Source organism: Podarcis bocagei (assembly GCF_964188305.1).
Source record: "Podarcis bocagei genome assembly, chromosome: 2".
Classification (NCBI taxonomy): domain Eukaryota; kingdom Metazoa; phylum Chordata; class Lepidosauria; order Squamata; family Lacertidae; genus Podarcis; species Podarcis bocagei.
Window position 1 is genome coordinate 50174977 of NC_138126.1, and position 12963 is coordinate 50187939.

General features: G+C 42.4%; 1 protein-coding gene across 4 annotated transcripts in view; it reads right to left on the reverse strand.

Annotated features, from left to right (window-relative positions):
* The window catches only part of CACNA2D3 (calcium voltage-gated channel auxiliary subunit alpha2delta 3), a 498964-nt gene that overhangs the window by 249481 nt on the left and 236520 nt on the right, over window positions 1-12963 (reverse strand). For all 4 annotated transcript variants that reach the window (XR_014005100.1, XR_014005101.1, XR_014005102.1 and 1 more), the window contains exon 9: window positions 11658-11732. Coding sequence is in view for 1 of the 4 variants with exons in the window: in XM_081184001.1 (XP_081040127.1) it covers window positions 11658-11732 (75 nt within the window). In the remaining 3 variants the exon portion in view is untranslated. The remainder of the gene's footprint in view (window positions 1-11657; window positions 11733-12963) is intronic.

The following is a 12963-nucleotide window of genomic DNA, read 5'->3' on the forward strand; positions in this document are numbered from 1 at the left end:
ACTCATGTACAGGAAGAAATGGCGGCTGTCTGGTCTCAATATCAAACTTCTATTGTCAACCGTGGAAAGGGGAGAACTAGGAGGAAGGGAGAACAAGGAAGGAAGGGAATGCTGCTTAAGATGGCTAGTCCAAACAAAGTAGAAAGACAACGCTTCCTCAGAGCTCCGGAAGGCAGGGCCTAGGTGTGGCCTCACAAGAGACTAGCGGCATCTGAAACACAAAATGGAGGTTGCTGCTGCCTGCACTGTCCTAGGCAAACAAGACACCAGGTCAGCAGATTGCATACATACAACCATCACCAATAGGTGGCATAGACAAGAGATACTATGAATACAGCACAGGCTCTGGCCCATAAAAGTTTTAACACAATCCGTTTGTTAGTCTTTAAAGTGCCACAATGTTCTGTTGCTTCAGATGCAACAGACAAATACAGCCATGCCTATGGAACTCAAGATACTTGCAGTAGGATGAATTTTATTTCATATTCGTTTTGCCTGCTGTATCTTTTTATTTTCTTTTAAATGGTTGAAAATGCTCAGTATGCAACAGCACTTTCTAAAAACCAGTAATTTTAAAAAAAAAATTACCACACGAAAATATATATGAAAATGTAGCCTTTAGATCTAATAAGGAAAAGAGTGGCACACTGTTAAATAGGGTTCCATAAAAGGAAATTGTATGCCCTAATTCCTTGTATGAGTTATTTTTCTAAATTTTCTCTATGAAGCATTTTTTCCTGCTCTTTATTGAAATAATGCATTCACATGGTTTAGTAGATGAAAAAATATTATGAAACTTTCATAAGTTGAGAAGGAAAAAAATCCCTGCTTAAGGCAATTTTGAAGCATATGTTGCTGCTGCAAAACTAGGCAGGTTTTCCAATGCAATTAGTGTAGCTTAATGTTCATGGTGACCCAGTAAATATGGTTCACACAGCTCAATATTTCAAAACACCTAACGGCAAAATCTTGTTGATCTAAATAAGCAGTTAAGGCATAATGAATCTTGTAGCCAAGATTGTGGAATGTGTTTCACAGCATTTTGCTATTAAAATTTAAGCAAACGTTGAGAAATATGTCTATTCCAACATGTTTCATTTTAAATGCTAGTGACATTTTATCTTCTTAACTTAGAAGCATATCATGAATATAAAATCTAGGAACTAGAACAGGGATGGGGGTGGGAGATCTTCAGATTTATAAAGCTATCTGGAGAGTCGGCTTCTGGTGATGATGTTACATTGCAAACCTCTGAACTATGTTACAAAGCTAAGAAAAGGCCAAGAGATTCCATGTTCCCTTAATGCATCTTGTCCCTTCTGAAGGCAAATTTCACTATCCTATTGCAACTACACACATCATTATGGGCACAGCTATTAACTGTAAAGCTAAATCAAGGCCAGCCAATGTGATGCACTCTAGGTAATGGTCAGGAATGATGGGAGTTGTAGTTCAGTACCATTTGGAGGGCAGTTATCCCTGGGATTAAAAATAAAATCTGCATAACCAAGGTTTGGACAGATTAACCTTCTAGTTCTTTGTTGGTTGGCATCTGTCTGTCATGAGACAAGGGAGGAGTACACCATTGCAGTCAAACTGTTGGAAGGTTGCAGCTCCTGCTGTAGCTGTAGAGACTGATGAGGAAGAGACATGTTTTGTTGTAGGTGGGGAAGAAGGTGTCCAGTTGTGTTGCTGCAGATGCACCATGGTGTTTCTTCTCTCTGCACTCCTCCCAGTGGTCATCCCTTCTCTGGTCACTGCTATGGATACACTACCTGAGTAGCTTTTCAAACTGTTTCTCAAAATTCAAACTCACAAAGCAGTGTCCAAACCCTAGAAACTGTCCATGAAAACTCAAGTGAATGGCAAAGGCATCCCAGCATGGACTCTTTGACTACACCAAAGTCCTGTGCACCATGGCATCTGCCTTGGCATTACCACACCATTCAATCTCCAGCAGCGTTACAATTCTGGAAAGGCAGCAGGAAGACTGGTGGCTTGGTGCATGAGATATAACATCATTTGTAGCTACAAGTAGTCCCTGTGCCTTTCATGAGTGGAGGGAAGGAATGTGATGCAACATTTCAGAACTGAAAACATAAGCAGACTTAAACTTTTGAATATTTCCAATGGGGAACAATAAACTTCCCTAATTAAAGAGGGGAACGGTCTAACTCTCACCCACCTTAACCATAAACTTCTGAGACTGAAACCATGAATTAGACTGTACCGAAACGCACCTATGGGACAAATTAAAAAAGTGTTCCTTTAACATTAATAGGATACGAGATGGGAAAACTTTTTAGCCTCTTCAGCATGAACATTTCCCCAGTAGTACTTCTTTGGATTTTAAATTTTTAAGCTTGCAATAAGCCTTTCCCCATTATATTTATATGCTAACATGATGTTAATTAGACAGTGGCATGTACTAGAATAATCAAACAATTAATTTTCAAAAAAAAACACTGTGGGAAAACTTTGATTACAATCTGAAACAAACAGTGTACGATCAAAGAAAAACCACTACAAAAGTTGGCAAATAAATATTCACCAATGTAAACAGAATTTCACTGTGTGTACTCAGGAAATAAGCAAATTTATTTATTTATCTATTCCCCATCTACTATCCAAAGACCTTGGGATGGCTGACAGGATATCTTAAACACAACAAAATGGACAAGAGTTCTTCTTCATCTTCTTTGGCAATCACTCATAGCCGAGTAAGATTGTCTTCCATAAATACGGTTTTAACAATGAGTCCGTAAGTGACTGTGGAGGCCAATTCTGGACCCACACATCCTTTCACAGTGGGGACATTGGTTCCCGGGCAGGAGTTGATCATGGTGTGGATTTGCCAAGCGTGCCTTCCTTTTAGCACATTTCTCCCTTGCGTTCTGAGTTCGAGTACCTTCAAAGTCCATGACACCTTTTGTAAAGGCTGTTCTCCAACTGGAGTGCTCACAGGCCAGTGTTTCCCAGTTGTTGGTGTTTATACTACATTTTTAAAAATTTGCCTTGAGACAGTCTTTAAACCTCTTTTGTTGACCACCAGCATTACGCATTTTGCTGCTGAGATTGCTCAAGGACACGAACACCAGGATTTCTGGGGCTATATCCAATGTTGCAGCTCTGAAGGCACAACAGACTTCTATGTTTGCCATAAAACTTCCTTTTTTCCCCTGTACCCTCCACCCCACCCCATCCCTGCCCCCCAAAATCAGCATCAGATTGGGGAACCCTCGGAGCAGATTTTGGCAACCTGCATGGGAGGAGAGGAAAACAGAAGTTCCACAGCATGAGTGGAACTGTGTTCGCACACCATTGGATACAACCCCTGTACTTTGATGCAACTTTGTAGTTTCCCAGGGTTTCTGGATCCCAAATCACAATTCTCAAGAACCTGGCATACATGTTTCTGCTGCTGCCTGCTAAAGGCCCCAGCAGCAGTCCCTATCATTGCCACAGAAAGCTAATTTTCAACAGAAAGGGAACATATTTTATTAAGCAGGAGCAGGGTGAGTTGGTGTTGAGTCATTTCAATATGAGGCTCAAATTTTGAGTAATTTGGGTTTGGCCTATAATTAACTCTTGACTTCCAAACTTGGGGATTTCTTTTTCAAAATTCTCCAATTCTACACGTAAATTGTATTGCTAGCAGATACCTATTCATAACTGGGTTCCTGTTCTCAACTTGGCTCCAATAATTTGGAAGTCTGAAAACCCAGCCATATATATGTTTACTCAAAAGTAAGAGTATAAATCTCTTCAGTTAGGTTGATGCAATAAGATTCCAGTTTTCTCCAGTCAGTTAAAGGAAAGTCTGGTAGGTGGCTGCAGGAAAAACTGGAGAAATTACCTCTGCTTCCCATTCATGGAAGCCTTCTGTGAGTAAAGAGACACAACTGGATATGACCCTGTGCTGATGAAATAAAATTCAACAGAAGGTTCACATTGCTGCAGAGAGAGGAAGGAACAACTTTTGTTATACTCTAAAATTTGACTGTATATTGCTATCCACCTTGGACGCTACCAAAAGATGGGATACATTCTTTTTACTAAAAAAAGAAGGTAAAACAAAGATATGAGGACTGGGCACAACAAATGAGGGAAATGCTTTTATCGTGCCATAAATTGACTGGGCAATAGGAACATAAATGAGATAGCTGAACATTCTGCGTCATTATACCAGTTCAGCCAACCAGCATTATAGATCTCACTACCACAGCTATAGTTGCAATATACCGTATTTTTCGCCCCATAAGACGCACTTTTTCCCCTCCAAAAATGAAGGGGAAATGTGCCTGCGTCTTATGGGGTGAATGCAGGCTTTCGCTGAAGCCTGGAGAGCGAGGGGGGTCGGTGCGTACCGACCCCTCTCGCTCTCCAGGCTTCAGGAAGCTCTGCGCAACCCTCGGGAGACCGGCTCCGAGGGTTGCGCAGAGCTGCCTGCAATCCCGGGACCAGCGCAGCTCTGCCCGGCCACCGGGAGCCTGGGGAGAAGCTCCGCCCCGCTCCCGGTGGCCCTGCAGAGCTGCCTGCGCTCCTGGGACCAGCGCAGCTCTGCCCGGCCACCGGGAGCCGGGGGAGAAGCTCCGCCCCGCTCCCGGTGGCCCTGCAGAGCTGCCTGCGCTCCTGGGACCAGCGCAGCTCTGCCCGGCCACCGGGAGCCGGGGGAGAAGCTCCGCCCCGCTCCCGGTGGCCCTGCAGAGCTGCCTGCGCTCCTGGGACCAGCGCAGCTCTGCCCGGCCACCGGGAGCCGGGGGAGAAGCTCCGCCCCGCTCCCGGTGGCCCTGCAGAGCTGCCTGCGCTCCTGGGACCAGCGCAGCTCTGCCCGGCCACCGGGAGCTGGGGGAGAAGCTCCGCCCCGCTCCCGGTGGCCCTGCAGAGCTGCCTGCGCTCCTGGGACCAGCGCAGCTCTGCCCGGCCACTGGGAGCCGGGGGAGAAGCTCCGCCCCGCTCCCGGTGGCCCTGCAGAGCTGCCTGCGCTCCTGGGACCAGCGCAGCTCTGCCCGGCCACCGGGAGCCGGGGGAGAAGCTCCACCCCGCTCCCGGTGGCCCTGCAGAGCTGCCTGCGCTCCTGGGACCAGCGCAGCTCTGCGCCGCCATCCCGAGCGGGGCGCTAAGTCCCGCCCCGCTCGGGATGGCGGCACAGAGCTGCCTGCCGTCGCGGGACTGCAGGCAGGTCTACGCCGCCATCCCGAGCGGTGCGCTAAGTCCCGCCCCGCTCGGGATGGCGGCACAGATCTGCCTGCCGTCGCGGGACCGCAGGCAGGTCTACGCCGCCATCCCGAGCGGGGCGCTAAGTCCCGCCCCGCTCGGGATGGCGGCAGAGATCTGCCTGCTATCGCGGGACTGGTGCACTTCTCCCCATCGCCAGCCCCACAAGCTCGGGGGACAGCGGGGAGGCAGAGCGTGCCTTCCCACTGTTCCCCGACCTGGTTCTTCCAGCCCCGCACCTGGGGGGGAAATAAAATTTTTTTTCTTTATTTCCCCCCCAAAAAACTAGGTGCGTCTTATGGGCCGGAGCGTCTTATGGGGCGCAAAATACGGTATATAGGGGTTGATTCCTAATTTCATTTATTATGTATCTATCACTGAGATGCTCTGTCAACTTAATTTCATCTGGAAGTATTTAGAATAATGTGTGTGAGAGAGAGCTTAATGTATAAAGCAAGAATGCAAATTGCGATACTGTTGCCGTAAATGTGGAGTTGCATTAAATCAGATAGTCATATAATTCCTAAGAGGTAGGAAATTGTAATATGGAGTTTCTCAGACATGAAAACCTCTTGGCCCAACTAAACACGTATTAAACCAGGCAATTGCACATGTTTGTAATTTTGCAGGAAAAGTACAGACAATGATAAAATACTGTCTGCACTATTTCCCACTTTGAAAAGAAAAAAAAGGAATGTTTTACAAATTGATACACTGAAAGGCAAGACCAGCTTAATAACAAAACTATAATATAAACCAGACTGGTACTATGTAAGAGAAGAAATGTATGTTTTTACTGTTTAGCTCAAGGAGATGCAAATCCAGATTCCCGCATTATACTTAAGATGATTGCAAATTTCACCATACACTGAACTTTAGTTTTGAGTGAATATGGCAAGGTCGACCCACACGACCACTTTAGAGGTAGATGATTAACCACAGAATTGCTTTTCCCATAAATGTTTACATATCAAGGTAAGAGTTCTTATGGATATGCCCCCACATTGCTACTAGACCACAAGCTACTAGATCCTAAGACCACGTCAGCTGGGATCCAAGGGGTGGTTGCGTAGAGCTGCCCTGCAGTGCTTCTGAGCCCCAGCTCTTCTTCTGTCAAAGTTATTCCTGAAACTTGGAGGAGCTGGGGGATGAAGGGGGCAGAGATAAAACTCTCTCACACACATACACATTTGAATCCCATGTTTGTTAAGTTTTACAGCCATGGCAATTTGCCATATCACCAAAGAGGGGCACTTTGACATGACCACATGGAAATTGATAGGAATATCCACTTGTGGCAACTGTTCTACATTAAAATGGAAATTTGAAACTGCCGTCCGTCTAGAGGGTAGTTCACATGGTTCAACAGTGTGTAGTTTCAGGCTTGTGTGAGCCCCAACCTCACACTGCACATGGAGTATCATTAGGTGGCCTATTCCCATAGAAAGGCATAATCCATTGTGTGCCCCCTACACACACATTGTATGTTTCTTGGTTTGCACATATGGGACACAGAAGTATATGTGTACACCCAGTGCTTTTTTCCCTAGAAAAAATAGGTTCTGGTACTCACAATGAAATTATTACAGTAAGCACCGCACTTTTTAACAAAACAAAAAAGGGTGCTGGTACTGCGTACCCTTGACTTTCCCCCTCCCTCCCCAAAAAAGCACTGTGTGCACCCCACTTTGCAAAGGATGTTCTATACACAATAAAAAGTAAGACATCACAAGCCTCCTGCAGCAACATATTGGGAAATTCAATGAACCAGCACAAGCACATTTATGGGAACCCTTTCAAATGGGACTGAGAAGCCAGCATAATAGAAATGCAAAACAAATTGACTGCATCAAATTATGGTACTTAATTTCAACTGGAAACTCAGTTGGTACTACATAGTTGCATATATTCCACACACACCAAAAGCATACACTATTCAAAACCAGTGTTTTATAATCATAACAGAAACAAAACATCTTAATAAAACATTTTGGAACTAGGTGGCCTGCTTCCTCCCCATAAATTTATTCTAGTGCATGCTGTTCATGTAAACTATATCAAATACTTTAACATCACCCTGTCATATCTGACACTAACCTTGCCACTTAACTCAATTCATTAAAACACTTCATTTGATTCAGATGTTTCTCAAAACTCTCTTTGTCTATAAACTGACAAATGAACAGTCTCAACTAAAGTAGATACAATTTAAACTTTTTTGGGAGGGAAAGAAAAAAGCAACAACACGAATACTTACTGGAACAACTTTTTATTACAAAATGCCTGTAATTAAGATGGGTGGGGTGTATACAGAGTAGGAACTTATTTGTTGCATTGATCTGTGCAAGAAGCATAGAGAGAAATGTTACATTGCAGGGCCAAATGAGTTGTGATGTGGGAGACTCTAGACTGGATATCCTAACATTCCCCCCCCCCGCCCCCACCTTTGGTTAAATACAGCTGTTGGCAGGCTATGGGTGGAAAACACTATTGAACCAGAACTATGATGCTGGAATTAATAAGGTGTGTGGGTGTATCTAAGCTTTTCCCAATTCTCTCAGAAGGTACTTTTAATTATGGGTGAGAAAAGTTGCCAGTCCTGTACATGTCTATTCTTCATGTGTAGTTAATAGGAGCAGAGGAAGGGGAAAGTTTAAGTCAGAAGAACTGTGCAAGAGCCAGAGTTAAGCCCTCCTCTTGGTCCTCAATGGTCCCAAGGTAAATCCTCACTCCACCCATGATTGCTAATCCCCCACCCACCCATTATCTAGAGAGTTTGCTCTCTTGAGGTTTGGCAATCCACTCTCAGCAGTAGGTAATTTTTTCCCAAGCAGAATGTTGATGCAGAATTTTACCCTCACCCTTATGAGTGGACAGTAAAATGAAGAGGATACCAATTAAGATGCTACAACTTAAATAGAATCACAACTTTCATATGGCCACTGAAAAATAGCTCAGATAAAAATGTCTTGGAATTTTTGAAAATGGGACTAGCACCCCTTTCTCATGGATGATAATGAGAAGCCAGGCATAGGGGTTTTTGCTTATGCTCATTGGGCAGCATCCAATGCTACTGTGGACTGTCTGCAGCCCCACAACTGGGACTCCCTCTGGAGCAGAGTTAAGGGAGCTGCAGCGGAGAGGAGGAGAAGGGGAAGGCCTACTGCATAACTAGAAGCCCACTGGTACAGCACAGAATGTTCTAGAATGATGAACTAATAACATACAATCAAAGACTACCTCTTGGCTGAGCTCTCCTTTAACTCAAACCCAGATAACAGGCTTTCTAGAACCTTTAAAAAATGACATAAACATGTTCAAGGAGCAACACAGTCAGATGGGTGGGATACAAGCAAATAATAATAATAATAATAATAATAATAATAATAATAATAATAATAATAATAATAATAATAATTGACAGTCTAACTTTCAAGAGGCGAATTCTAATCTGGTTATAGCCAATATATTTCATTGGGACATTAAGGTGAAGGATGGGTATATGATATTATTATTATTATTATTATTATTATTATTATTATTATTATTATTATTAATAATACAGAGATATGTTGCACTATATTTTAATAAACTTGGATTATGAATTGCTAAAGACATTTTGGAACTTCTGCTTTGTAGGTGTTACACCATGCTAAAATTTAACAGTCATCACCACTGCTCCTTTAGTCTTTCAAAACTATGTTAGGGCCCTGTTTATAGTATAGTATAATATGGTATGGTATAGTATTGTACAGTATAGTATAATATATTTACCCTTTGGCAAACATCTTTGTATGGTTTCAGAACACAATATATTTCACCCCTCTTTTCATCCCAAAGAAGGCGGTAAAACTAGAAGATATTTTCCATCACAGGACACATGTTTTTACAAGAGGATGCTTCTGCAATTAATCTTCAGACTATTCAATAGTATAATTACTGTGGCACCAAGTACTAATTAATAAGTACATAATGGAATAAAATGGCATTAAGCAAGCTGTCAGTTTACCATTCCTTAACACCAGTTGGCAAAAGCAGCACATTCAATCTGTCAAAAATAATTCAGATCAACACGCAAACTGTAAAGCTAAGAATATAGTCTAGGTTTTTTTCTGTGGTATCTAAAAGAATGATTTAAAAAAAATAATCAGCCAAATCTTAAACATGTGTATATATATATATATATATATATATATATATATATATATATCTGTAACATCCGTAAAAGCAGAAAGGAGACTGCATCACACGGTAAAACAACAACACCAGAAACAATACAGAATGAAGTATTAAGAAAGATACAAAATCATAGCGTTCTTAAAACTATACATGGACCTAAAGCGCAGGGTTGTTTAAGAACAATTGTAAAATAAAGCAACAATATATCTAGAAACATTTGTCATTACTACCCCCCCCCCTTACTCATATTAATGGCATAAATTACAGAACATTGCTTTCCATGGAAATTTGCCTAACTCTATACAGTTTGGGTAATGTTACAGATAGGTAGCCGTGTTGGTCTGCCATAGTCAAAATAAAAAAATTCCTTCCTGTAGCACCTTAAAGACCAACTAAGTTAGTTCTTGGTATAAGCTTTCGTGTGCATGCACACTTCTTCAGATACACTGAAACAGAAGTTGCCAGATCCTTCTATATAGTGAGAAGGTGGGGAGGGGTATTACTCAGAAGGGTGGTGGGATCTGGCAACTTCTGTTTCAGTGTATCTGAAGAAGTGTGCATGCACACGAAAGCTTATACCAAGAACTAACTTAGTTGGTCTTTAAGGTGCTACAGGAAGGAATTTTTTTAGTTTGGGTAATGTGAGAGACCTCTGCCAGTCAGAGCAGGCAATACTGGACTACATGGGCAAACGGTCTGAGAAGGCAGCTCCCTGTGTTTCTTAGAGGATCAGCAGAGCCTTCCCAGGCAGTTCAGCTGAGGTAGCTATTTGACACTGCCAGCCCATACTGGAACCAACAGAGACCAACAACACCTTGCAAGATCAAACTTGTTGTTGAAGGAGTAACAACTTCACCTTGGGTTCAGTTCATACTGTAACCTTGCCACATGGGTGGCCATTTCAAAACAGAAATGTGTGGTGGGGGGCCATTTGTGTGAAGCGGCTTGGCTCCCCACATGCTTTAGGAGATTTCAACCACTTCACCACAAATCTCCACAATGCTTTTTCCAAAGACCATCTAGGGAAATGAAGCTAATGGCTCTTCTAGACTGCAGGAAAAAAGAATGAATTAATCAGGGATCTTTGTTTTGAGAGCCAAGAGTAGAGTCTGTAGCTCACTCTTGTTTAACCCTTTATTGGTCACATCTATTTGAGGTTCTTGTTGTCAACGGCCCTTTCTGCTTGGAGTGCCTACTTACTTTTATGTAAGCTCAAGTTTAGCTTCTCTCTTTTTCCCTTTGTGCCCAAAGAAAGGAATCCGTGAGCTTGAACATTTGTATCAGATTCCAACAACAGATGTCAGTTCCACCCAACTTTAATGCACCACACAGTCACCTAGTTTGCTGAAAGCCTCAAAACCATTCCTAGTCTCATTAGCTGCAGTTACGAAGACATCGGCTAAAATGTTCCACGGCTGCCAAGTATTCCAGACCACTTCATGTGTATCTGATTGCCTGCACCACCCTTTACTTTGCTTACATTCTGATACTGAAAGCAATTATCTTCTGGCAGACTGGGTAAGTTCCTGGTAATATTGTTACAGCAATGAGCACAGTGAGGAGCTGTTTCTGGAAACACACAGTGAACAGATTAAGAAGAAAGCCTAAAAATTGGTGGATTTTATACCAAGTACGTAGACTAAAACTGGTCCAATAATAGACGGGAATTTTATGAAGGAACCAACAATACTTATTATATTGCTATGGTTGTCCGATACAGATTCTATTTTAAGCAAGAAGTACACCCTGTATCATGGGACTTTTTTGTGTGGTCCTTGTATGGCACTAACAGAGCAACATTTCTAGCCACTTTATAAAATGTTGTATTTCCCCACATAAAAAGCCAGGAACCCATTGGCATTGGGTTGCCAAAATTCATCTGGAGAGATGAGCCAGCTTCCTTTGGCTTCTATCAGATTGGCTCCATGGCAGGAGGAGGAGGAGCCAGCTACTGAAGCCACGCTCGACACTGCACTCAGCCCCCTCAACACTGAAGAATTCCAGGATTTCAGATGCTCCCCTGCCTTTGAAAGGAGAAATACGGAGCCCCTGAGGTCCATTCCTTGACCTGAAAGAGGCACACTTCAGTGATATCTCCACTGATCATATGCAGCCTCATCATACACCTGCCTGTTGTTTAAATGAGCAAAGGAACCATACATTGCATCCAATCAAACAATGGGATTTCATCAATTAGGAAATCATGGTAGTCATCTCATGCATGGCCTTTGCTGTTTCATACAATTTCCATTATTTCTTACCTCTTTGTTGGCTCTGTCTGCTTGAACTAATGTTCCATTCAAGCAAGGTTCTACGTAGTGCAGTTCTTCATTGTACTACAGACAGCGGGTGGGAGGAAAAGGTTGAACATTTAATACAAGCCTTTGAAAGATCTAAGTTAATGAAAGCAAACAATGGAGAAGATTTATCTGGACACAAAACCAACATGAAATGCAATGGTTTCCTTTCAAACACGTAAGCTTTGTCTTTGCCTTATAGACTTTGTTTTCAAAATGGATGGATCAGAAACTACCCCATCATGTATATTTGAATGTGCAACTCATGTCAGGCCCTGGCTGAAATGTGGATGATACTAGTTCTCTGCATCATGTGAGCAAACTCTTAACAAATATTTAAATCAGGACACTGCCCATTGGTTTCTACTGTAGCTTTGCTTCTGTGAGTAGAGTTTATATTCACAGAAAAGGGTGGTCCTGCCTCCCCCTTTGCTCTACAGCCTGCTGTCCCCTCTTGAAAATCTGCACCTGTGAGCTGGTTAACCCTTAGGAATGGTGCGAGACGCAAGTGCAGGGAATATCAGGTGGAGAAGTTGGCAGAGTAGTTTGTGGTATTTCATGCATTGTGACTTGCTGTTGTTTTTATTGATTAGAGTTTAGTAATTATTCATTGTAATGATAAGCGTAAACTGTTTAATTATTATTTGCTGATATTTAATTTTACTGTTTACTGTTAGATTCCAATGGATTGTTTAATATTGCTTTATTTGATATAAGTTGTTTATTTCAAAGTTATTGTGACTTTTTGTATTGGATCAGATTGTTATTACTAATGTCTGCCTTTTTATTACTTTAAAAAATATTTTTAATTCAATATTTTCTTGGTGTACAAATGCATGTTTATGTGAGGACCTGATTCTTGTCTCTTTTTTCAGGTTGTAAAGTCTTTACTACAGATCAGTTACATTTGTTACATTTGAACCAGACAGAGGGCCTTTTCAGTAGTGGCGCCCGCCCTGTGGAATGCCCTCCCTTAAGATTTGAAGGAAATAAGCAGCTATCTTATCTTTAAAAAACATCTGAAGGCAGCCGGGTTTAGGGAAGTTTTGAATATTTAATGCTGTATTGTTTTTAACACTCGATTGGGAGCCGCCCAGAGTGGCTGGGGAAACTCAGCCAGATGGGCGGGGTATAAATAATAAATTCTTATTCTTATTATTGTTTTATATTGTTATGAGACATTAATGGTGAGTACAGTATAAGGTCAGGGAAGAAAATTGAGTGAGTGTTGGAAGCCAACCAGAGTGGCTGCAGCAACCCAGCCAGTTGG